The sequence below is a fragment of the Haemaphysalis longicornis genome, unplaced genomic scaffold (genome assembly GCF_048455015.1).
Source record: "Haemaphysalis longicornis isolate Haplotype H1 unplaced genomic scaffold, Haemaphysalis longicornis Haplotype H1 scaffold_3, whole genome shotgun sequence".
Classification (NCBI taxonomy): Eukaryota; Metazoa; Arthropoda; class Arachnida; order Ixodida; family Ixodidae; genus Haemaphysalis; species Haemaphysalis longicornis.
The window spans coordinates 103604238-103631584 of NW_027526335.1; the positions used below are offsets into that span (position 1 = coordinate 103604238).

Genomic DNA, 27347 nt, shown 5'->3' on the forward strand with positions numbered 1-27347 from the left:
AAGAATAATAAAGACGAAATAACAATTAAGCATTCCCAAACCATACCCAATTACGCAACATTCACGCGATACCCCCACCACTCTGCGACGCATTTACTCGAGTTCCCCCCGTGGGAAGATGCGGGCGGGTTTTTTTCTTTTGAACGTCTCGTATGAGAATGCAGACGCACTGCACGAACCCGGAAAAAAATGCGATTGAACTCCTCATATATTACCTCCTATAGTACCTCATGTTCAAGAAAAACCCCAGTGCACCCACCGCAATGTCTCAGTGGCTAAGGCGATGCGCTGCTGAGCACGAGGATGCGGGTTGGGTTTCCGGCCGCGGCGGCCGCTTTTCTGATGGAGGCGCAAACCAAAAGCGCCCGTGTGTACGAGATTTAGGCGCATGTTAAAAATCCCCAGGTGGTCAAAATTGCTCCGGAGCCCTCCACTACGGCGCGCCTCATCGCCTGGGTAGCGTAGGCGCGTCAAACACTACAATCGTCAGCGAAAAGCCACGGTGCACTTCGCGTACTAGGAAAAAATATTTCTTGGTAGAGTGTGGGTTTGAGCTAGTTGGTGTCGGTGATTACAGCTTGGGCCCGTTACATCTTTCTGTGGTTGTCTCCTTTCTTGCGCTGTAGTAAACTACGGAAAACACGATCCGTTAATGTATTACTCATACCGTCACCTCATGACACTCCATCATGGCAGGTCGGTGTATCAATGGCTGCTCTCGGGTTTTTTTTTTTTATTCTCGCAAAAGTGTTCTTTGCATCTGCTTTTTTTTCCTTTTCACAGAGCACCGGAAGGAGTAATCGCTGCGTAATGAGGCCTTACGTATTCTCTGACGCAAAAATTGCGCCTCAGCTGCTATATTTCATACTTGAAAACGTGATGATTGAATTCCATAACGTCTCTGTAGAAACAGCTTTTTGCCAGTCTATTCATGTGTGTTCGGCCTCCTAATTACGTAATTTGGGCCCGGTGACAACGATTGTTGCCAATGTAGGTGCGCTGAGGGGAAGCGGACTCGCGTGAGCTTTTACTTCAGAGTGGAATACAACTGTCCATTAGCGTCTGTCACCTTTCTTTTTCTTTTTTAGAAAAGAGTTTGTTCGATGTGCGCCTGCTCAATGCCTCATCGACAATTGGCTAGATAGGAATGCGTGATGAGAAGATCTTTTCACTTGAAAATAATTTGGTCTCCTAGGAAAATCGGCGCGAAAGCACCGACATTTTAGAATTTTGTTTATTCGAATAAATAAATAAATAAATAAATAAATAAATAAATAAATAAATTAATAAATAAATAAATAAATAAATAAATAAATAAATAAATAAATAAATAAACGTATAAGAAATGATAGTGGCAAGCGGAAATTCACAGCGCAAGCTTATCAAAAGCGGCAAGTGAAACTTCGGAAACTATACTGTCGTTAGGATAATAAAAAGCATATGTAGTGACAGAAACGGACACCAAAATAATTCCATTTCCGACTTTTCTACGTTATTTAGTGCTAGACTTAAAATGTAACAACGCGTGCTCCACGTAACATTAACTCTTGCCGCTTTCCAAGGTTTTATTTAGTCCAATCAGGCTAACCCAAGACCGCTTGCACCTTTTTCCTGCGAGCGGCCACTACACGTGCGCTTGCTCCTCCGCTGCTGCCGCTTTCCCGGCAGCCCGGAAGGGCATGTCGCGAAGCGCCCCTCGACTTCTCGCGCACCTCGACGTGCAGCAAATGAATCGCCCTGTTTCATATTCCCGGCGTTGTCGCGACGATGACGCAGCCGTATGCGAGCTGTTCCGGGCCGTGCATAAATTACGCGCAGGAGGAAGAGGGAGAGGGCGATGAGGCTGTTGCGATGTGAGCCAGGCGGATACGCCACCAGGTTCCGGTTTCAAACAATATATCAGCGGTCGTCTCTTATCCCGCGACGTGCGCCGTGTGAGGTAGCATGACTGCCGGCGGCCGATCTAGTTTCCCGGGCTGGTCAAGCGGTGGAGTTGGATGTCGGGCAGCTGTAGCAAGCGTCGGTGTGCAAGCTGACGCCGCCTCAAAACTCTTCCTTCTAAGCCCTTTCTCTTTCTGTGCTGATGAACGGTTCCATTATTCTTGCGTTCCTGCAGCCACTGTTCTTGGTGTTTCAACCCCAGTTTCCCTCTGCCCCCTCAGCTCGGATAACTGGGACCACGCTGCGCGCTAGAACAGAGGAGGTGCTGTTAACTGTATCCGTTTTCTTGCTCCTCTGGAATTAAGATAACTGGCGTGGAGGAGCAAGAGCCATTAAGAGAAGGCCGGCTCCTGTTGCTCGGCTAGAATAACGGATGTGGTAGAGAAGCGGCGGGAGTTGCTTCTTTTGTGCGGGTGGGAGTGCCAGTGTTTGTTAAGTTGGCGTTAAGGACCTTCTAGCTTGTCACACGACATAAGGAGTAGATTGATTGCCCGCGTTCCTAATTGGCGATTTATGAACAGTGGTTGCAGCCCAAAAGAAGACCTCGCTGCACAAATATGGAATTGGATATACGTGCGAATAAAAGGAATAACTTCCGAGGACGTTGTGGGATTACCAAGAGAAACTTAACCTCTCAGTTATTTTGTTTTTCGTGCAGGCTTGCGCGCTTGAAGTTGTACACAACAGAATTTGCGTTAGTGGCGAACATTTTGTTTGATAGACGGGTTTTCTTTTCTCCCGCAACGGGGGGAGGATCTCAACTCATGGTATAAAACTAAAAGAAAATAAAAATTAGCGAAGCTTATTATTTGAGAATTATCACGAAGAGCGTCTATAGCATTCATAGCTGACTGAAGTTTGAGGCGGCCGAATGGCGTTGACGAAATACGTGCGAGTTAAACAAGCCGATTGTGGTTTCTCGTTTTGTTTTTGTTGTGTCCGGCGCCGCTGGCGACAGAGTGAAGGTCATGGCGTAGCATTGGAGGCTAGCAACCAAATCCACTGAGAGCGCTGCATGCGTTGTCGGTAGGTTGCTTTTGAGGGCTAGTTGCGAACCAAAAGGGCGTATTGCTCGGGTAACATTTCGTAGGTTAATTCGTACGAGCCCTTAGCCAATTTCTTTGACAGTATAACGAATGACGCGGCCTAGGAGCCTGCACATGAAACATAAGTTTGTAGTCCGCTGTACTCCAGCCGTCCGCGTTGCCTAAATGTGGTGTACAGTGCCCGTTGAGAACCGTACCGGTACCAGAAAACAGTAGGCCGATATGCACAGTAGACCATCCAGAGACCACTATTTATTAATTCCTCCAGTCGACCGCTTGAATCATCGATACAGTTGAGAAGCTGCGTCCGGGTACATAATATGGGAATAGCCGGTGCAGGAGCTTCTATCTCGCGCTGGAATAGGGGTGTCGAACCGGAGTTTTTTTAAAGTTCGGTTCGGGTTCCGGTTCAAGCCTTTCGCGTTCGGTTCCGGGTTCAGTTCCTGAGCACCAATCCGTTCCGGTTCGAACCGGTTCTAAACAGGTCAGGCGGGTTCATGCGGGTTCAGAAAAAAATAAAGCTGGAGTGTTTTTTCTTGTTTTACTCGTTTATTTCTGCTTTTTAGTTTATACGCAGCGATGAAAGCGAAGTACGCAGTGGCTGACGTCAGACAATCTTGGGAGATCTTTAGGAGGGCAGAAAGGCACGCGAGGAGTACTTCCGCTATGAAAGACCTACCAGCAGCCAGACGCACGCAAAAGCTTATTCACAGACATCCGAAGAAGCTTGCCAAAAGTGAATGGGTGTCCTTTTGTTCGAAGCTATAGACTCCGGGAAGCTGCTTACAAGGATATTGAGCTTAGTACGCGTTCTCCGTGCACATCTAGCTCAGTTGCGCCCTTTTAACTCTATTTTTTTCTGAGAATGAAGGTAAGCGACTTAGACTTTGCTGCAGCGTCCTACCTACGACTATTTTCAGGGCAGCGAACACATCACCGAACACATCCTGTATGGACAAACCATTCTTTATCGCAGAACTTGAGCTACTCTGTGCTCAGTTAGTAAAGCCTCTTCTCCAGGCCCTGACGGGACAAGTTATACGGTTTTGTGACCTCTAGGCACCAATGCGAAGCGATGGCTCCTGTCAAAATTCAACCGCTCCTGGCAGACCGGCCGACTTGAACCTGGGTGGAAGCGCGTTCGTATCGGGCCAGTTTTGAAGCCTGGCAAAGAACCCACGAATTTTGACTCGTATCGGCCCATTACGCTTCTAAGCCGCATTAGTAAGCTTATGGAGAAGATGGTAGTGTTGCGCTTATGATGGCATCTAACTGTCAGACGCGATATGCGTCGAGGATGTCAGGATTCCGCAAGGGACGGAGCAGCGTTGGCAATGTCATTGCCCTTCGTCCATCTAACCTTCGTCTGGGCGGTCACAAGATGTGACAATTTTGATGCAATCATGTTATTTTTATGTTTTTTTTTCTGATATTCAACTGTTTTCGTTTCACAGTTGCCTTCCTAGCTTGCTCGACTAATTGGTCAGAACATTTCGACCTAGAAACAGGGACAAAACTGCACGTTCGAGTTCCAACACGCCGGGATTGGTTGTATTTTTCCATGCAAGCAAAAAAAAATGGAATTGACGCTAAAACGTTTGCTGTGATGTGATTTTAGGGAGACTTCAATTTCTATTCAGCCCGTAAAATATTGTCAGCGGGGAGTGCGTTACAATAAATGTGGGGTAAACAGAACATTTATTCTGAGCGCTGCAAGCCTGTGATCTTCATATTTTTGAACGTTAAAAACAGAAAAATATAAGGGAAGAAAAGAAAAGCTCTGCTGGGCGCAGGAGCAAGAAAGTCACTTGCTCTCGCCAGCCGTTTACACGTCCTTTTCGATCTGACAGGGTGTTTTTAATCTGCCTGAGCCCATAATCATTTTCCCATGCAAACAGTTTGTACAAGACACTTGCCATGCTGAACACATGCCTTTTTTTTTTCGTTCTTTAGGGCGATGACGATCTGTTTTCCGGTCGACGTCATTTAGTGCCGTTTCACGTTTGATACATAATTTCCTCTTCTTTTTCCAGCCATATAGCCGTGAAGCTCATGTATCGCTCGGGCTCTACATCGGCAGCGCAGCAGCAGCGCCTTCCGGCCCCGCTGTATTGATTGGCGTGCGCCCAAACTCAGTGCCGCTTCATTTGCATGAAGGTCGTGTCGATGCGGTTGGTACTTCCGGGACACGACTCCCTATCTCTCCCCGTTTAGCTCTTTATTTTTACTCGCTCACTACCAATACTTGCGTCGGCGTCGTTTGAATTTCGCGGGCTTTACTTCTCCGTTGTACATTTAGATACTTTACTTCAGCACGGTGAATGTCTGCTTCTCTCTCTCTCTCTCTCTCTCTCTCTCTCTCTCTCTCTCTCTCTCTCTCTCTCTCTCTCTCTCTCTCTCTCTCTCTCTCTCTCTCTCTCTCTCTCTCTCTCCTCCCTCTCTCTCTCTCTCTCTCTCTCTCTCCCTCTCTCTCTCTCTCTCTCTCTCTCTCTCTCTCTCTCTCTCTCTCTCTCTCTCTCTCTCTCTCTCTCATAAAGCACCCTTCCCTGATTCCCGAATTTTTCCACGCTTATAACGACTTCTTTTATTAATTGCATCGGCGCCTAGCGCGACAAAAACGCAGCGTAGCGTGGAACCTCCAAGAGAATATGTCGGCCACGTCGCGAGACTAGCAAGCGACGAGTGAGTGCCTAAAGCGTACTTGTGATCCCGTTCTACTTATTTTTTTTTTTTTTTTTACATGGGGATCTCCCATGAATCTACGTACCAGCGCCTGTGGAGTTCTGATCAACGGCCGGTCGCTATACACGCAGCGCGTCAAGCAGACAGTGACGAGTCAGTGATCAAGTTTCGTGTCCTGCTGTCAACTGCCGGCGGTCGCATGTGGAAACTCGTTACTTACGGCGGGCTTTTCCGCTCGGGGGGATGTCTAGTGCTGCCAGTGAACGGTGGTTGCGTGACACGTCGGCATTTGCAAAGTGTCGTAGTTGAAAGTGTGTTTCCGAATGTGTGTTTCCAGTTTAGGTTAGAACGAAATAAAACTGCCGCTGGGTGCTTTCACCAACGGCAGTGGTACGCGGCAGACATATGTGCGTCAGAGCGATCTGGTTGTCGACGCAGCGCGGCAAAATATCTAGCAGGTTGGACGCACTGTGGAGCGGCCTATCCGGAGTTGTTGCAGGCCCAAACCGGTTCCCTAAGCGCCATACGCTAGTGCAGACGCATCCTTTACCGCTCATGTCTTTTTTTCTTCGGGGTCTAGTTAGTGACCGTTAAAGGGGCCATGCAGACAAAATACAGGTTTGCTTTATTCGAAAGATTTCGTGTTTTATACTGCCCCCAGCGCTTGTCCGGTAGCAAGCGATGCCGTATTCAACGAGAAATGAATCGATTTGGGTTGAAAGTTTGATTAACTCACAAAATCATGTGTTTTCGTGACGTCAGCAATTAAGACATAAGTGCGCGTATTCAAACAAACTTCCACTGCGCCATTCGTCTCTGTAGCCTTGCTTGCCGTCAGTCCTCTCAGATGGCGCTACTATACTGAGCCACGGACCATTGTCCGCCGTTGCTTTGTTTAATAACCCTTTGTTAACCCTGCTTAATACGCGTTTGGTTTTGCCGGCCTCAGTCAATCGCACAACTGGGCATATATGACATCATAGATTATGTTGCGGGACATGAGCTATGGGGTCGCATGGCCATTCCCATTTTCCCTCATTATATAGGTTATTTCAGCGAAGTGTGCGCTAGAAGTGGTTTCAGTATGTATAATTCTAACGAGGCAATCTTTCAAATGAAGCAAACCTGTCTTTTGTCTGCATGGCCCATTTAAGGATTGAGGCAACAGGGAGAGGACGCGAAGCGCAGTGCTTGAAAGAGTAAGGCCACCCCAATAGCATTTCCATTGCTACGAGCCGTACGAGAGAACACCACGTTAAGTTAAAGCTCACGTGGTCCTTCAACGTAACGGCATGCACCCTAGTTTACGGCAGTCCACTAATCTTCTTCGGGGAATCTGAAGCAAGAATGCGATGCTAATGGAGAGTGGAACTTAGTTGGGTTCAATTTTCACCGGCATCCGCGAAAGTAGATCGATTGTAGGGTTCAACGCGCCGACGCAACGCAGGTGTTGAGGCGCGCCGTAGTGGAGGGCTCCGGATTAATTTTGACCACCTGGGGATCTTCAACGTGCGCCGAAAACCACGAAAGTAGAGACACCGCGCAGGAATCGAGTTCTTTGCTGACGAGTGGGTGTTCCGGCGCGCGCACATCCACACTCAGACGCTGCCACGCATAAATGCCGATGATTTCATGAAAATAATGGATATTTGTTTTCACATTTACATGCAAGTTTCTTTTTATCTACTCCAAAAACTTTAACTTGGAATCTACGCCCTGGCATCCTGACTGTGTGAAAATTAAAGAAAAAAACTTCGTGCGAGAACTGTTTGAATTCTATCATGTCATAACATATATCAGATCACATTGTATCATATCGTGTTATATTGTATCATATCATATCATATCATATCATATCATATCATATCATATCATATGGTATGCTGCATGACGGCAGAAAAACATTTCTTCGTTGCTACGTGCGCCTTACGTTCGTACGTTTGTAGGTGTTCCTGCACATGTCGATGCTTCCCCATCATTACCCGCCGCGGAGGCTCAGTGGCTAAGTTGTGCTGCTGATCCCAAGAACGCGGGCTTGATACCAGCGGCGATGGCCGCTTTCCAGATGGAGAAAAAAAAACGAAAAAAAATCCTGTATCGAGATTTCTGCGCCTGTCAAAGATCCCCAGGTGGTCTAAATTAATCCCTAGCCAGCCTTCTACTACGGCACGCCTTATATATAGCGCACGTGTATCTTCGGAGGATGAAACTTTCGTAGTTTGAATTCTTCCCTGTAGCTTCGTTATAGCTACAGGCCCGGATGTTCATCAAGGTATCCCAAATTGATTTTTTTTTGTTCAAAAGTGTCATAGGTCAGTCTCTTTGCGTTAAAACATGTCCTGCATGTTTTAACACAAAATTTAAACAAATACAATACATATTCAAGAAAACAAACAAAATAGTGGCGACTGATTGGCCCATTTTCTCATACTGCATCTACGAGGCCAAAGGGTCAGTCGTGTGCTATGGGGGGAAGGGGGGCGGGGGGGGGGGGGGCGCCCACAGAAGCTACCGCCAAGAAACATTATGTAAATATTGTAGTTGTGGCTTCTAGTTCTGCACGATTTGAATGCTAGCACGACATCAACACCCTTCTTATTCTACTGTTTGTAGCATTTTCCTTATCACGTTACCCCTGGAATTGTGTGGTGCGAATTTTCAAAGTTCCTTAACATTTGTGGCCTCTTTTTTTGTGGAAACAATGTTGTTCGAGGTTGGAAAGCAGCTGAAAAAGTAACCAAATTTGAGGGTACTTTTTACATGAATCAAGGATTCACGTTGCCTTCACGGTCCCTTAATGAAGCGCTGTCGTCAGGTACCTCATAAGGATCTGCAAAGGTGTGTCATCCATCATAATGACGCGAGAAATCACAATTATTCGGCTCAAGGCAGACAATTTCGGAGGACTGGTCCGGTGTTTGTTCGTGTACGGAAACGCCCACCCCCCGAAATGACAGTTTGTGCCTTTACTATTCCTTCGGAAGGTTAATTACCACTTCGTATTTTGTCCTAATGAGATGGTTGGTTTTATTAGGATTGGGCGTGTGTAGGGGACATAGGGTATGAAAAAAGAGTATGTTGAAGTTGGTGTGGTCGGGCACTGTGTAGATTAAGGAACGATTGATTGATTGATTCTGGGGTTTAACGCGCCGACGCAACGCAGGCGATGAGGCGCGCCGTAGTGGAGGGCTCCGGATTAATTTTGACCACCTGGGGATCTTTATCGTGCGCCGAAAGCTCATATACACGGGCGTTTTTGCTTTTCACCTCCATCAGAAAAGCGGCCGCCGCGGCCGGGAATCGAACCCGCGACCTCGTGCTCAGCAGCGCAACGCCTTAGCCACTGAGCCACCGCGGCGGGTACATTAAGGAACGGGTTAGTGGGTAATGGAGGCGCCTATAACCACTAAATCAGAGGCACCTCTGACAATAGTGGTAGAGGATTTCGGCATAGCGAGTTAGAATGAAAATGTTACAATGATGGACGGCCAAGTCCTGTGTCTTTGGCGGTAATCCTGAAGTTGTACGCAAAACAGGACGCCCTATGGTGTTCAAAGTGCAGCGGTATCAGCCACCCTCCGACAAAAACAGAGCGCATGAATTTAAAAGGCACTACTCATACTTCCGTCCAGTATTGTCTAAGACTGCCCTGAAGCGACACCCTTCATTCTATTCTGCGGGTACACGGAAAGTGTACACAACAGCATGTACCGAGATGATGGCAGACCCCTTCTCACACTACTCGTGCCAGACCGCTCTCAAGAGAAAAAGTGCCTAGCGAGGCGAGGAATTGGGGGTCTTGGTATGGAGGATTATCGTGTGAAGAACCATGAGAGAGTGCACTTTTGAGAATAAAGCTATGATCTGGAAATGCAGCGTAGTGCTATATTAGATGGTTCAGGTCCACGATACAGATCGCTGAAAAGTGCGGGCAACGTAGGGGTTGGGACTTCCCGGGGTGAATTCATTTCGATAAGATGTGACGCGTGAGAGCAGCATTAGCAAAATTTCGTCTGGGCGCATTATTGCAGCATTAAAGCAGCAGTGATAAAACTTTCGGCTGGGCGTGGTTGAGAAGGAACGCCAAGAAGGGACGCCAAGCGGGGCACTTCATGCTAGATGGCACCGGCCTACGTCCCTTTTAAGCTTTGCAACTAGACCGGGGTCTTCAAATAAACCGCGCAGCGCTTGGCAAAGTGTACCGGCCTCAGGTACATTATGGATAATTTGTTTGTAAACAATACGTTTTCCTCCTCTAAATTATGTGCTGCAACGCAACCTTCACTCAAATATCCGAATGTCACATTAAATATTTAGAATAAGTTTTCTTCAGACCAAAAAAAAAATGCAGAAAAAGATCAGCTGTAGAGACTGGCTTTTTTCAACCGCTTTTTGTTTTGTGATTGTGTATAATCTGAGTTTGAGCGTACACAAGCGCTGATTCATTGATTTTCTTCATTCAAAGAGTAGGCTGGCAGCCCAAAGTGGGTGTTAGATCTTATAGGTAGGGGATAGCTTGGTGGACGCTTTCGTGCCTTCGGTCGTGGAGGCAAATTTGGGGGCTTTGTCTGGCTCGCCTCAGATTGCTCTATAGTATCCCTTCTTTGCGTGTAACGGCCAATTTCCTCGGGGAAAAATGGTTTGCTGCGGACTTGTCGGATATCGGCATTTAGGTCAGTAGGGGCTTGGCATTTCGCGAGTAAAGCAGCCCTACGCCTGCTGAAGCTTCTGCAGCGCCACAATAAATGGCTAAGGTCCGGCGCTATCTGGTTAAGATAAGAAGAATGTCGAAAGAAACGTGACCAGGATTATTTATCATTTTAGCGACATGCGTAATGGGTTCGCAATTTCCAAGCACATACACAGCCGCATGGTTGTCCTGTCGTGCATTACGCGTTCCACGAAGCGCCGTATACACGTCGCCCAACCTCCAAAACACTGACTACAGCGCCCGCTTGAGGCCGGATCCAAGCAACATTGATTATTCTGGCCTGCCCACGTGATTAGGCACGGCAGGAATAGACTTGCAAATGAGCGCGTCTTCACGCGGGCTTATTGCGAGGCTGTAGTGGTCCTTCTCAGTCATCCCTGATAGAGTGGAGACGCCGAGGCGGATAGATTGCAATAGTGGGACGGTGAGCGGGGAGATATTTGCCGGGGTGATTCGAATTGCAAATTCAAAACCGGGCTTCTCCGTTGGTTTACCAACAAGGAGTATTGCCTCGTCCAGGGCGCCCTCACAGATCGGAGTACGGTTAGTCTTAGTCTCGTTTTTTTTTTTTTTTACATTAAGTCATTCAAGCGTGCATCCGACATTTATTGGATAAAATTTGGCTTCTGCGAAGAAAGAAGACAACACTATTCGAAAATGATCCCCCCCCCCCCCCCCCGAACAGTTAGGTAGAAAAAAATTTCCCGTTTCGGAGCCTTTAGATCTACAAAAAACAGCCACATTTAACTGCCAGAATGCCCAACTTCGTTAAAAGGGAAATGAAGACATGAAGACGTACACAAGCTTAGTTAATTAAAAAGTCTGCTTCGTTCTGATAACAGTGATACAAATTTTATCGCGAATTTAAAAAAAACTACTGGCGATATTCGGTAAGACAGATGCAGAAATGGTGACTCCACAGCCCCTTTCCTGCAATTTCTGTATGAAGTTGCAGAATATTGTATTTACGATTGGCGGTGACCTCCCTAAGCCGCCACTAAAAAAAATGACTGGGCAAGTGTAGCGGGGCTTCTAGTTTCAAGTAATCGTATTACAAAATGCTAGCGTGCGGTTAACAGGGTTATAGTTATGTTTTAGTGCTGGTCTATATTGCGTCACTCCTGCACATAACAGAACGTGCTGTTGGGCTGGTCGGTACATACTGAATGGGAGGCTTAGCGCAAAAAAAGACGAGAAAGTTAGAAGCGCCTGTCTCGTCTACCACCATCCTCGTCTTTTTTGCGCTAAGCCACGCATTCAGTAGGGCCATAACACGTCCCTGCTGCGCGAAATATAGAAGTTTCTTAATATTTCTTGCCTTTTCTCAGTTAAAAAAAATGTCTTTCATGGCTGGGATGGGGCTGAGTGAATCCGTGAACGCTAGTTCTTTCTAATTGAACAAAATTGTGTTTTGTTATAATGGCCACTTTATTAACCCACAGTGGAGGACCTAAAGACTGAATGGTCATTATCTGTGCCTTTTCGGGACAATATCTTTAGTCAAGCCGCCAGTGGGGCTTAGTCACTAAGCCGTCGCGCTTTAAGCCCAAGGACGCGGGCTCAATCCCGGCCCCGGAAGTGGACGGAAAAGCAAAAACGCCCATTTTTCGTGATTTAACCGCGCTTTAAAGATACCCAAAGGATAAACATTAATCCGGAGCCCACCCCAACGACGCACTTCAAAGCCCAGGTTTAGCTTCGGTGCGCTAAAGCACAAGGTAGAATTTTTTTATATCGTTAATAGTCAAAATAGTGTGGATATTTATTTATTTATTTATTTATTTATTTATTTATTTATTTATTTATTTATTTATTTATTTATTTATTTATTTATTTATTTATTTATTTATTTATTTATTTATTTATTTATTTATTTATTTATTTATTCATTTATTCATTCATTCATTCACATACCCTCATGGCCCAGGGGCATTACAGAGTGGAGTAGGGGATAACAAAATTATTCGAGAAATATACAGCAAGTATTAATATGATAACAACAGCTCTTCACACAAACAGTGCAGACACTGCGATAGTTATATCAACAGCTCCTTACTAAAGGAAGCATGCGTTGCACAAGTTGACGTAAGCAGTCATATAACCACCCAGCTTTACCCCAACAGAGTCGACACTGCACAAATTTGGCTGGAGACAATACAAATACAACGGACCTTCACTTGAGAAGGCTAAATAAACAAATAAACATAGCCCAAGTCAGGGTAAGTAAAAAATATAACGGCAAACACATTTTCACTCGAACAGTCTGAAAACTGCACGCCTAAAAGCCACGACGTCCAAGATTTCGGCAACTGCACGTGGCAGTTGATTCCATTTAACAGGTGCGCTCGGTACAAAAAAAATCGTTAAAGCCCTTTGTAGTTCTGGCCTGCTAAAAATTATCCCTCCGCCTCTGGTCCACCCCTTGTTTGATCTTTTTGTAGTTGCCTGCTTGTCCAGCGAACGCTAGTTACCGGCTCCCGTTTGAGCCGTTGATGCTGATTGTGTGAACGAGCTTGTAACATAGCCGCTACCGCGGTGTAAGATACACTTTTAGGTGTGGACACAGCAGCCCAAAAAATCTGTCAAATAGAGTTGGTGGCACCGTGACGCCGCGCGTAGACCTTTGATTGAAATGACATATGGTGGCAGAACTTCCACCTAAGCTTCCAAGCGTCCTATAGGCTTCAAGTGGCTTAAACAACGACCACGGAGTACCAACGACTCTCCGAAGCGAGGTGGTTCGCAGGGACCAGCGGCATGCGTGAAAAACAACGTTGTTTGCGTGAGCTCGCACAACGCGATCTTAACGCGTAATTTATTGCATTGTTTAAACAGCTGCGAGAGTTCGGGCGTCCTAAGTTCATTTAGACGTGCGCGCAACACCTCTGAACATTGGACACTGGAACTGACTTTGACAACATCGATTGTTCTCCCCTGTTTCGTGCGCAAACTTACCCGCTTGTGCGACGTTATTTACGACGAAGAAACATCGTCGTACGCGTTGCTAGTTTTATCCATTTCAGAAACTGGCCTACTCGCCTTGTATGTCGGGCGTTGTTCCGGCAGCAGACGCTTTCCTTTTGTCACTGCTTGTACTGAGCAGCTGGGGGCTGTAGTCAACGTTAAAATCGACGGCACTGCATCGTTCGCGAGCGCGTACCTCATGCACATTCAGTAGTTACTTCCCCTCGAAGCTCCGAAAAGTACCCTTTCGCGCAACCGCACTGCAAGTAGCATCATTTTCGGCTGGGGATCCCTGCAAAGCACGCATGCATTCGTTTAGGATCGCAGAAAACGTTAAATAATGTCACGTTTTTTGGCCAGTCGTTGCATTACGTACACAGTAAGGCATATGCACCCCATTTTTTCGTTGCGGAAGCATATAATCTCACTTGTGTGAGTGCCAAATGGCTACCGCGGCACACATTACCTTCTGGTAATTGTTTTATACCTTCTTTTGATTATTACCGATTTAACACACATGCCTAGAACATGTTCTAACACTGAGACGAGCGCAAAGGCTTTTGCGCGGCTTTCTTCAAATTATCGTCTGCACCACCAGCCGGTGAAACCGGTCAAGCCGCGCCGAGCAAACATCGAATAGACGGAAGCTGCCGAGAAGGCCCGATAAGGAGCCGAAAAGATTCGAACACGTTCGAGTAGCCGAAGCTGGGGCAGCTTATTTTCTGTGTCGCTGGAGGGCGCTGCAGTCAATGGTCTCAGCGGCATCAGTTTGGCGACTTCATTAAAACTACGAGTACGCTGTTGTTTTTCAAGCTGTGTCCTCACCTAATAGTATATCTTACAGCGTGGCTCCTACTCTGACGAGATAAGAACAAGTACACGGTTTTAAATCTTGAAATAATTATTGGTTTCGCGTTTAGTCACTTGAATCAGTTTGCAAGCGAAAAAAGGAGAGGGACCTAGAAAGAAGTAGACGAAAAAATCGCTAGCGATTGTTCCGTCCACTTCTTTCTAGGTGCCTGTCCTTTTTTCGCTGGTAAAATGGTTCTGAGTCAACACCAACTAGCTCAACTTTCGGCCTTAGCTTTTAGTCGGGCTATATATTCCCTGGGTGGTGGATTTTACCGCAGAAATTGAATATAAACCGAAACCCAAACACGTAGTTCCACGCATTATTAGAAATTTATGCTCATTCATCAGTCGGGGCCAAATGTAACGTAAGATAATAGTTACATGAAACCACACGCCACACTTACAGACGGCTCTCATCTGACCCGTGGATTGGCGAGATGCAACGACAAAGTTAACAATGAATGTGTAGCTCGCAGCGCTTACAGATTTACCCTCTGATTGGCGGCATAATGGCAGAGTTTATAAATTCTTCTAGTTGGTAGCATAACCTATCCGACGATGTAGGTACAGGAAGATACAACTTTAATCGGGACCCGTTCTGGAAAGCGAGAACAAGAAGGCACGTCGAGCAGAAACTGTTGTTTCGTCCCACGATTGGACGAAGCCCCGTTATTTCTTGCAATATTATAAGCCATTTTACCTCGCACTCGTAAGACTTCACGCAGTTTTAAACAGTTCTCATGGCATCACCTCACTGTATGTAAATTGGAAATGCGGTAAGAAAGGCAAAATTATTATTCCGATTTCGTGTTTAGGATATAGTCCTGTAAAGCGTGCTCTGCGGACAGCACACGTGCGTGAGACGGAGCTATCCCAACGGGCCGACGGAGTAGCGGGCGATTGTTTGACGTCAGGTAGCGTGACCTTGTCAAATATGCTTCCACCATTGCTCCAAGATAGTAAAGTAAACAAAATATATCGCGAATAATATTTGGGTTCGTTCATTCGAGCAGGGAAAAGGCATGCATACGATACGACACAAAAAGCCCTACGGCGTAATAACAAATGGATCTTCGCGATGCGGCTGGCTCACGCACCGACACACGCTTGCGTGTTTTCCAAAACTTGACCAACGACATTGATTTAGACATTTGCAGACGATAGCACAGCAATATTTCTCGTTCTTGTCAATTCGCTGTCTGGAAATGGAGGAGATCGAAAGGGAACGTCAATAGACTGGCGTGTTTGACTTGGGCTACTTCCTCCCGCAGGTTGATTCGCACGTGTGTTTGCACGTTCGAGTGGGTCCAAACGGGAAACCGTCTGGCTCGATTTTACAAACAGAGTGGCAGTGGCACCCCCAGTGTTCACCCTGCACCGAAATGTCATGACCGAACTGCTGCTGCTATAAACTGCCGGAAGCGCCTACTTTGTACGGAAACTATAAAAACAAATACAGAAGAGACGCACGTAATCAAGAAGGTCGAGTTAGGTGACCTACAAATAGCAAAATGCAACCGAACGCACAGTGTTTACGTCTGCTACATCCATTATAACCACAAAATATGACGCAGAAAAAAAATGATGGCGCGGTATTTAGCCACGTGTGTCCGAAACAAATATCATGCCATTTCGCGCGGTTCTTTTGTCTGGTGTTTTGAGTATAGATTCAAGGAAAGGTCATTCAATATTCCTGCGCAGGTAGATGTCCTGGGCTACATGCTTCGAAATACTTCCCAGAAATCGCACATTAGGGTGTCCTAACCGCTTTCATGAATGAATTGACTGCCCCACATTTTACTTAATTGCGCACATTGGAGTACTCATCCCACATATCCTCGTAAACATCGCGTGAATTTCACGTGAACAGCGGAGAATGAAGGTTTTTTTTTTTTGTTTAGCTAACGTAACGTGGCTTTCCAGTTCTTACACGTTTGAGTGTACCACGTGTAGTGCATTACTGTTTGTGAGCTATGTACAGCGCTGGCAGTACTTTAATGGGAACCTTTGGTGTGTTGCACTGCATTGCAAACCATAGATTCAAAGCGTATTATTTTATTTTTGCCTTGACGCTAAGAAATGCATTAACCTTTTTTTCAACCCACAACTGCCTTTGCACTAAGAGTAACAGTCCAGTTTTTGTATTCCCCTCATAGTGAGGGCCATTGGGTATTTGCTGTGTGATACTCTGAGATGCTCGTTCACCTTGTCGGCACTTTTTATGACGTTTCGGCTCATGTAGCGTCGCCCTCGCTGCATTGTATGTCATTCTCAATCTTTTACAAGTCGCTTTTCTTGTCGCCGATGTTCCTGTGCATTTCAGGTGTTACAAAACTTGGAACGAACGAAGAAGAATATTGGCAAACGAGTAAGATATGCTGGTCGTATCCTCTAACACATTGTAATTCTAGAAAACATTGGTTACTTCTACACCCTGGTGTTCGCTGAGATCGGTCACAAACGGAACAACAGTAAATGTTGGGGTTTGGGAGATTAATTCTGATTTTATTGAGGGAGATGGCGGATAGGGGAATTAGGCTGTAGAGTCAAAACTTGAGTTTTCTCTACCCAATGCAATGGCTGAGCACCTGAGACTGTGCGTTCAACACAAGAATGCGTATCGAATGCAAGTGTATGCTTCCCTACTACGACATGTGGTGGCTCCTCTAATTTACATTTCTAAATAAGGCTATTTTCGTGCCAGTGAAGAAAAAGGAAAGCCTGATGTTGTGTCAAATACGCCGCAAGGGCGGGGTGAGATTTCCCGTATTGATTGGCACCTCATACGTTTCTACGATTTCATGAGAGAAAATCGTGGCAAATTCACCCAGAAACGAACTGCGCGGCATTGCTTCCCGAACATAAATTTTGTTTTACAATTTCGTTACAATCCTCACGAACCTCAGCTTAAACTGAGCCGAAGGGTGAATCCGCAAAAGAAAAGAAAAAAAAACAGTACAGAATTCAAGGTAAGCGTCCTGTTGACTACCCTGTACGTGAAAGGGAAAAGTGGCTTTGAAAAAGAAGGAATAAAAACAGGAAGAATGAAAAACAAATTAGTGCCCCCCACTCTGTGAAGATGGATGACCGGCGAAGATGGACGCAGTCGACGGAGTGGACGAAACGAACCACGTTTGTTTGTAATTTGCGATTGAGCACACTTCCTAGCCATTTAGCTGACTCGAAACATGGGGCTGTCTGTTTCCCACCCACGTCGTAGACAGCTTACTGCCTGTGTAACACACAACCCCATCCGCTCGACCAGTGAAGTTACCAGACAGGTCGCATTCGGCTGTTTGTCGTCCACGTGTAAGCCTCCCGCCAGCACAAGGAACATGTCATCAGTGAGGGTATGAGACCTATAGCTTCGCGTGCACGCCCCCCTTCCTTCCTCCACTCCCTACACGTGCGCGCACAAACCGGCAACCGCTTATGTGCGTATGCTTAAACTTGAAAGGCACCTGCAAAAAGGAACGCCGAAGCGGCGCCGAGTAAAGCGGCGCCGAGTAAAGACGGGTTGCCACTTTAAAAAGTGGCAACCCGTCTAACCGCTCATTTGGGCCTCACAACTGGCGTCAGCTACTGACGTTGCGTGGTGGCCGTGGCGATATCGTGGGTTCGATTCGAAGCCGCGCAGGCTGTCAATTTCGATGGTAGCAAAATAGAAAAGCGCCTTTGTGAAGTTCGATCCGGTTCTCACCAGCCGCCGTGTCTCAGTGGCTAAGGCGTTGTGCTGCTGAGCACGAGGTCGCGGGTTTTATTCTCGGCCGCGGCGGCCGCTTTTCTGATGGAGGCGAGAAGCAAAAACGCCCGTGTGTAAGATATTTCGACGCACGTTAAAGATCGCCAGGTGGTCAAAATTAATCCGGAGCCCTCCACTACGGCGCGCCTCATCGCCTGCGTTCCGTCGGCGCGTTAAACCCTACAATCGATCCGGTTCTCGCAGGATATTCCTAAGTAATCGTACGTTGTTATAATCTTCAAAAACAGTATCCTGGGCATACAGGTTTGCCGCATTAGGCCACTCACCTAGGTTGCGATATTTTACAGGAGAAATAAAGTGTTACGAAGAATAAAGGTAATCATCAGTGGCATTCTGTTCCACGCTGCGAAGGCGCGTTCTTTAAAGGTCAGGAGGCTCACATGGGTTGTCATGTTTAGATGGCAACTCGCTTAGCACTCTTCTGCAGAAGGCGGTCGAAGCAGGTTGCCACGTTTCTGAGCCTTGGAAGATGGTCTCGGAACATGAGTGACGGCCGGCAACATGATGCCGTCGGAACGAGCTTGATTCTTTTTGATGGTGTGCCCTAAGGGCGATATTTTCTCTCTCGCCGCATTCACAAGCTTCCTTGTTTACGGTCCCTGTCGTGTGTTGGAACATTTATTGAGAATACGCGGAGTCACCCGTGATATAGCTACTTAGTCAACTACCCAGATAGGGATGGTGTCCACGTCAAACGGAACACCCATCCAGTTCCTGAAGCAGGCCCCGGATGCATCACGGAAAAGAGGTGGAGCAGAATCGTTATTCAAACAAAAGCAGAAGTGACCGCATGGTGTTGTCATGAGAAACTTCCTATCATCAACCGGCCCGATGTACTAAATTTAGGCGGTTGCGTCGATCCGCCAGAATCATTAAGACCATTGCATCATGTCAGATGGTATGCTCCGCTACCGGAAATGAATGCTATCACCGTAGACCCTAATATTATGCTAGCCTCCTGTCTGGGTCAATTTTTATTACAACGGCTTGTCGTCGCAGCAATGAAAGCGATCTAAAAACAGCCCACCGGTCAACCATTGCGCCCTCTTTGTGCACTTCCTGCTTTTGCCATTGAGAAAATTTTAAGAATAAATTGTTGATGCAAGAACTTTTTCTTACGAAATTATCTGTTATTATTTTTTCTTGCGTGAATAGGTTTTAGAGGAACCTAAAGGTAAAAAATAAGCGTCGTCTACCTGAATTCCGCCGTCCCCAGTGCTCGTCTGCACTCTGCGTGCACAGTGCTTCCGACACTTCGAAATAGGCTAGAAAAACTTTTTCAAGCAAGAAAAGTTACAAACAAATATTCATGTAAGAAAAGGGCATTACAGCAACTTTGTTCTTAGAAAGATGTTTCAATAGCAAACGGGGTAAGCTAAATTAATGGGCGCTTCAGTCGTCCAGTGTCTTGTTCGTGCGACGGTGTTTATTGTAAAATGAATTCTGCTGCAGGCCTCAGACGGCAGACAAGCGAACTTTCTAGGGACTACACTATTAGCGCAGGACAGAAATCGTGACCTGCATGTAGTCCATGTGAATGGGAAGTTCTCCTGATGGCTTGAAGTTCCCGGTCATTGGAACACACCACTTGGTAGGCTGTGTTGCAGGTGTTACCATGACGCTCTTGTAGATTCTCAGCACTTCCTCTGCTTTCCGTAGTGCGTCATTGGTGCGCCTCCCCGAGGAGTATGTGTGACCCTGGCGGCCCCTGGCCGCAATACTACGTTGTATTCGGTTAATCTTCTGGACTCCTCAAAAAACACCAGCTAAATTTTTTTGCCGCCCAAACCTAGCTCACTGAAGTTAACAGTTCACCTTGGGTTATAGCTGACCTGCTTAGAAGTGCAGAACGAAAGCTCGTTAACGCGTAAATGTCTTCAACACTCACACTCCAATTAAGCTTGAAATTCGCTCGGACCAGTTCGAAGCGGAGCAGCTTTTAACAACGTGGGCCTGAATTGGACGATTTCGGGGAACCAGAGAAACATTCTAAAATACTTGCTCGAAATGTTGCTCTGAAAAGACATTCTTCTCGGTGCGATGTTAGCTATAAAGACCGTCGTCATCGTCTCAACGCAAGGTGGTACCTCTTATTTCAACAGCGTAGTTTTTTCTGCCAAGCCCTGAAATCCCAGCCATCGTTCAATTTTTCGCCAGGTATGTGGCGACCAGCAACTCACCAGAAAAACTCCTTTCTTCCTGTATTTGGTGCAAATGATACGTTGGTGATGACACGTTGGTGATGATTTGGTGATGATACGTTGGGTTTGGATATTCTGCTTTAAAATCGTCTTGTTTGGTGGAAAGGAATAACAGAGACAGCTTTTTTTATTGTGGTGGTGCGGACACTCTCACAGTGACCGTACCTATCGAGACAGGAAGTATAAAAACTGTTTTACCCCCACCAAATGTGCACATACCAGATACTATAAGCCGTATGTGAGCTATTAACACACACAAACCACCTGCGCCGGTCAAATACGCACGCAGCCGTCCCTTATGCCGTCCACAGGAAGCATGAAACTTGAAATAACACCGTCCACAGTATACACAGCGCAGGGAGGGACACGCATGAGACCAAGCCCGTAATAGACGGAGCCCGTAATAGACTGGCCCAAAATATAAACACTCTCGCCTCCTCCCCCTCATCCGTTTAATTTTGCGAGAGATGAAGCACCAGCTGTATACTACATGTGTACGTAGCAACTTTTATCTTTCTTCCTCGCAGACACGTCCAACTACCTGCCACCGCGGATACGGAGGCTGAAGCAGACGGTGAAGCTATCGGCCGGTGACCCGCTGCGGCTGGCCTGTGTGGCGCAGGGTTACCCCGCACCCGTGTATCGCTGGTATCGCAAGAAAGACTCGCTGACCATTCCTCTAGGCGTCAGCGGAGGCGGAAGCAGCAGCAGCAGGATACGCGTCTACCGGGGCTTCCTCCTCATCCAGTCCACGGTGCGGCAAGACGGCGGCACCTTCGTCTGCGTCGCCAACAACACGGCCGGAGAAGACCGCACGCTATTCGAAGTTATCGTTACAAGTACGTACGCACGAGCTCCCCGAATTCTACGTGTTAGTTCTGTTTTGAGCCCCCCGCAAAAAGGTATCTATGACATGAATTCATTCCAAGATGAGCAATGCTAAAGCTTTTGTACTCTGACGTGTCTGTGCAGCTACTTGTGTGCGGGACTCTGAGCACTCATTTTGCTGTCACCCGCGGGATAAGCCAGGACTGCCCCTTGCCGCCCCAACTGCTCGTTTTTTGCATAGAACCGCTAATCCGCCGTCAGCCGCTAATGCGCAGTACCGTCATCCGCGGCTCTGCTTGTAGTACTTCTTTATACTTATTGGTCACTTGTGTTTTAGAACAGCGCTGTTATATTAACTGGTCGCAGCGCCCTCATACCGCATCTTGAATAATAGCGCCTCCACGCCAAAACCTTCCAAGCCTAGACGACGTAAAATGAGAGAGTTTTGGCATTTTAACTAAACTGGACCTCTGATAGCGAGATCAACAGTATCATCCACCGTCTCATTGCCCCAGAAGCCATGCCAAGCGAAGCATCTTCACAAGTGTGGCACGGAAAAATAAAAGTGAATGCACGAAGTTGTGAGGACTCGGAAGAGCTTTGAAGTGCCCCAATAACCGACAGGGCATTGGATAATATGATGGTTTAAGTTTCGTCGTGTGGTTCTTTGCACGCAGCGGGAGCGGTTGCTAAACAAATCTCGAAAAGAAAATGTGTGTAGCATGTATCATATACTGAAAAACTCAAATCTCAAACATCCTTAAAAAATATGACTGACATCAAATGCAGCGTTCTAACCGATACTTTCAACGTAGGAATGAATGCTGACATTTCTACATCATCTAAAATATTTCTACATTTTCTACATTTTAAAAAATACTTACTCTTCAGCGTAGTTATCACACATCCATTTCTCTTTATATTTTTCAATTCTCTTGAAACCGGACGTTCCCACAAGAATTGGTCAACAGAAAAATGAGGCGGAGGTGTGATCACTACGCAAAACAGTAAGCACTTTAGAAAATGTAGACACAAGTCTGTGTTCACTCCTATTTGGAAAGTATTGGTTAGAAGACAGCATTTTATGACAGTGACATTCGAAGTGCCGCGAGCAAGCTTTCTTTGAACCACCTTCCCCTACCCTCACCCCCATACCTAAATACAAGGTATTTTGGCCTACTTGCTAGAGTAAAGCCATCCATTTTAATTCTCACTTTTTGGAGGGAAAAAAAAAAAAACTGGTGGCGTCGGCAGGATGATGGTACACAGCAGTTGTGACTCTCGTCCGCAGTGGCCATGAAGGTGAGCGTGAGTCCCAGCAGCGTGCTGACCCGCGAGGGCCGCACCGTGGTGTTCAACTGCTCCGTGCGGGGGTTTCCCGTGGCGGCGGTGACGTGGCTGCGCAACCAGCAGCCCATCATCCCGGACAACCGGGTGCGCGTCGTGGACCAGACGGAGCTGCACGTGAACGCCGTCCAGCGCTTGGACAGGGGCATGTACCAGTGCGTCGCCTACGGCCACGAGAGCTCGGCACAGGGAGCAGCGCAACTGGCGCTAGAAGGTGGGCACATCTGTCTGTCTGTGTCTGTCTGTCTGTCTGTCTGTCTGTCTGTCTCTCTGTCTGTCTGCCCGCCCGCCCGCCCGTCCGCGTCTCTGTCTCCGTCTCCGTCTCTCTCTCAGTATCCCTCTCCGTCTCCATCTCAGACTCTGTCTCTGTCTGTCTTTGTCTCGTTATCTGTATTTCTCTCTGTCTTTGTCTCTGTCTTTGTCTCTGCCTCGTTATCTGTATTTCTCTCTGTCTTTGTCTCTGTCTTTGTCTCTGCCTCTGTCTCTGTCTCCATCTCCGCCTCCGTCTCTGCATCTTTTAAATGCAGAGCATTTCAGTAACTCACGATGTCACCCGCGTTGGCGTCCGTAGTCCGCGTCCGCATCGCTCCCGCTACACTATATAAATGCTTGCCAGCGCCAGGTTTCGATCCTACGACTCTGCGGGCGGAACGCAAGGTGCACGGTACTCTACCAACTGAGCCACAAAGCCGACACAGAACGGAAGGTTACGAACGTGCCTTATATCCTTGACTCATTCAACCGTTGGCCAGAGGTGCGCCCTCTAACCCGCGTCCTCCTCGCCTTCTCTCCGCTCGCAACGCCCTCTCTCGCCGCGTTCGGTTCGGGCGCACAACAGGTGGGGACGTGCGCAACACCCTCTCTCGCCGCGTTAGGTTCGCGCGCAAGAACAGGTGGGGCGCTCGCATCGCGCTCTCTCGCCGCGGTCGGTTCGCGCTTAAACGACATGTCGTTCGCGCGCGCTGCGGTCGCTAACATCTGTGGCGTGATCGTGACGTCAGCATCACGCGTTCGCGTGGTGGCGATTTCGGCGCTATAACACTCTCTCGCGAGGGGCATTGGATTGGATTCGATTGGATTGGCTTGGATTTGAATTGGATCGGATTAAAGTGGATTGTGTTGCGTCATAGCCGCTCCACGTTGCGTCATAGCCGCGGCAGGGGGTTCACGGCACGTTTCACCATCGACTTCATCGACAATGTCTACACTGAAAGACAACAATTACAACAACAACAACCAATACGTAATCCATACGACTTGCAGGCGCCCCCCCCCCCCCCCCCGCAGAAATGCTCTGCATTTGATCGTGCCCCTCGCGAGGGGGATGTTTTTTTTTCCTTTTGCTTCTGCTTGAATTCAAGAGATATTAACACGCTCCTTAGCCCTCTATCGGCGCAGAACGGGTGAAGGAGTACGGAAAAACACTATCGGCACAAAGAGTAACCTTTCTGGCACTCATCGCTGCTTCGGCTCTTTTCTGCCAAACCATGTTTACGAGCGTGCGCACGTACTTAGCCGACCGGCAACGTTTACCGCGTTTCAGAAGCGTTCCCGGTGAAGCGCATAGCAGGCGGGACATGGCAGCCGTCGATGTTTCTGCCCTTTTAGCCCGTCGGTATTTCTATACTGGTTAGGAAAGCAGCCAGTATGAAAGCCCCGTGTAGGGCGCAGGCACTGTCGGTGTACATGCTGTCATCTAAAGAAGCGGTGGGTTTCAGTTTTCGACACGAACTTTTGAACGGGAATCGATGGCGAGTGAAGGAAAAGTGGATAGCATGATTAATTGCCTGCCTGCCCAAATTTTTTGATGCCTGTAGAGTCACGTATTAGGAACAATTCCAGCAGAAGGGCACCGGCGTACTTGTAAGCACTACAAAAATACTTAAAAAAACTTTAGGAGAAAAGAACAAGGGCTCGCTTACACACCAATAAAACGTTGAACCTAACGACGCGCGTTACAACGTCAAGCTCACTGAACGACGAGTCGCGTGCCGCGCTTGTCGATGTTTTCTCCCCAGTCAAAGTGCACAACGCGTGCCCCGGATCTACCTTCGGTAAGTTACTGTTATGAAGTAGACGTATTTTGGGGATGGTTTGCTCGACTCGCATTGTGGTACCCGGAGTCTCATACAGGAAGAAATTTTGCTAACTCTTTTTTCTCGACTCAATTTCTCTACTTTTATTTGCATCTTGAGCCATTTTAGCAGCCCTTTCGCTGTTACAGACCTGGACGCAGAAGGTCGGCTTTTACGCTCGATGGGACATTTCATACCTACGAATAAATGATAGTAATCATCCTCATGAGCCTATTTTTTTTGCGACCACTGCAGGATGAAAGCCTCTCCCGTGTGATGCATCCCAGAGGGTAGGTCGGGAGCTCGCCTTGCGCGCGTAACCCCATTAAAGTGTGTGGTACATTAAACTCACCGAGGACTACTAATCGGTGGTGCTTAGCTATTTTAATTACATTCCGGAGGAGTAGAGGAAGTTCCTTGAGGCTGTCAGAGGGAGGTGAGTAGACGGTAAGGATCAAAACATCTGGTTCCTTCTTGCTTGTAGGTGAGAGTTCTACTAGTACGCAGTAAATTGCAGTGGTCAGCAAATGACGTTGTGCCGGTAGGTACTGTGCACGAAGTGTCGTGTACGCGTTGAATGAGATATTTCGACCCAAAAGTACGAGAAGTGCTCGCGCCTGCCTGGACGTCGTGGCAGTGTTCAAAGTTCTGCCGAAACAAAAGGTTCCAGTGGGTTGCGCGAGAAGCGGAACGCGTGAAAATTGAATTAACTTTAGCAAACCTGCACCGTGTTTTTTGGGGGGATCAAAAGGGGGAGGGGAAGGGCATGAGAGGGGGGCGGGGGAGAGAAGAGGGGTATTTACGTGGCAAAGGCGACACAAGGCTGTCGTTTTTCGACAAGATTTGCAGCGAAGTTAGCAGATACGCGACCAATTTTTCATTCTCTGGTATTGTCCGGGTCACTTAATCGGTCCCCCGATGGCTGAATGCTCACCCATCCAGTTCATCTGCCGTGAATACCACAAATTTTATCATAACGTCGAGGTATTTATTCTGCCTTCTACTTTTCTCTTTTGTAATGGCCGCATATTCGTTCTGTTTTGATTTACTACACTGATAGCTCTAGTCTAAGTTCCTACCCGTGTTCGCTTAACGTGTATCTGTGGTTCTTGGCCTGTTCTAACAAAATACCGCACTTTACTTAAACGCGCGTTTCCTTTTCACATTCAAACGCTGCTCGAAGAACATCGTTCGAACCTTCGTATACGCAGACCACTTAGTCCAGCAAGCTGTCACCTCTCACGTCGCTCAGGTTTCGCTTCGAAAGAAAATGCCGTGTTCATTTTTGTCAGAATAGAGCTATAGTAGGAGAAAATAACGAAACGCCTGATCGCGGCATTAAAGTCTCAAAGCGCTCCCCTCAGGACTCACCGGAGCTTACAAAAAGTTGCTCAAGAAAACGCCTTCTTTTCCTTTCCACAGCCATTGCTTTCTTTTTCTTTTTGCGTGCGCTTACGGGCTACGCTGCAGCCTGATGAATGTTTTACTGGTGACAAGACGAAGGTGGAAGCGGTGCTGGTGGCGGAAGAGGAGGGCAGGCCCAGGCAGGACGGGAAGATGAGGCAAAAGCGGCTTTGTTACTTCCAGGAAGTGCCCTTAGGCAGCGCTTTATATCACGCACAATTCCCCCGTGCGCCACGTACTACCTCAGCTCCTGGCAACAGGGCTGATGACGCCTCAGATATTTTCTTTTGGTTTTTATCGCTTGCCTTGAGGTGCCTACAAGGAAGAGCTTCGCGCAGACTGAGAAGACCCGTTTGGACGGCAGGAGTAACTGGGTAAGGGATGAGCATAGCGGGAAGAGAAGCTTTAAATCTCTCGGGGTTTTCGGGGGGGTGAGGTGGGGAAGAAAGATAGATTAGAGGAAAAAGGACCATCATTGGTGCTTGTAATGCTGGGATAAAAGACGGTGTCCAGAAAAGAAGCGGGAGAAAGCTTTGTTATTCCGTGATACAGTCGACTGGCGTTAATAGACAGTTTTAGCACTCCGTATGCTCGTGTTGTACCGGCGTACCGTGTTGACCGGGACCCGTCTGGGCACTTGCGCATTCGACGCGGTTGAGGGATTTGTTCCGCGGGAAGGCGCATTTATCCCGGTGGGGTGGGACTCCTCGCCCTTCCTCCTTGCCCTTCCATGCGCGCAGGCGCAGTCGGGTCCCGGTCAACACGCTAACTACGCAGACGACGGAACAGACGGACTGCTAAAACTTGCTAATACAAAGTCCACGGTGACCGCAGAAAACTTCGAATTAGTCGAAATTCCTACTAAAGAAAATGCACATTAACAGCAGTGTTTTCAGTCCGAAACACGTGACGCTTGGCACGTGACTCTTCACGCGACACGCGAAAGGAGGCGACGGAACACCTTCCTTCTTGGTTTCTTTCACAATTTCGACTATCGTCCCCAAGTTGAGCGTACGACACGGGTTGCTATGATAGTTGAGACATATCGCTAAAATCGAAGCCTCAAGCGTCCATCGCACAAATTGTTCACGCGGCGTTGTGCGCAACAAAGAATGTGGGAGACCTCAAAAGAGCAAAATTCGCACGCTGCTCGAGTCTCAACTGACCTGTCGCTTTATCGACTGCGCGCTGCCTCAGTTCAAATGGCGCCGACATCTGTACAGAACGCGGCGCTATTCTTGCTCTTCGAAATTTTGAATTTTAGGGAGAAATGACGGTACACTCGATGCTCTTTATTTGATAGAGCTTCCAATTACCCGATGTAATGGAGCTTAGTTTTTAATTATTCAGAAATATCTTCGTTTCAATTGCATGTAAAATTGCCGGAACCAGCACATCACATCTAATTAACCGAAAATTTCCATTAGGCGGCTTTGAACTAGCGAGAGTCGCCTGTATTGAAACTGTGCCCGACTGTGCTTTGAGAATAAACATGAAATCAATGCACTGCCTTCTATATACCAGCTTCAACAA

General features: G+C 47.4%; 1 protein-coding gene across 2 annotated transcripts in view; it reads left to right on the top strand.

Moving 5' to 3' along the window:
• The window catches only part of LOC144174972 (cell adhesion molecule Dscam1-like), a 675942-nt gene that overhangs the window by 547304 nt on the left and 101291 nt on the right, over positions 1 to 27347 (top strand). For both annotated transcript variants that reach the window (XM_077703965.1, XM_077703964.1), the window contains exons 5-6: positions 20688 to 20999; positions 22280 to 22549. In XM_077703965.1, the coding sequence (XP_077560091.1) occupies positions 20688 to 20999; positions 22280 to 22549 (582 nt within the window). The remainder of the gene's footprint in view (positions 1 to 20687; positions 21000 to 22279; positions 22550 to 27347) is intronic.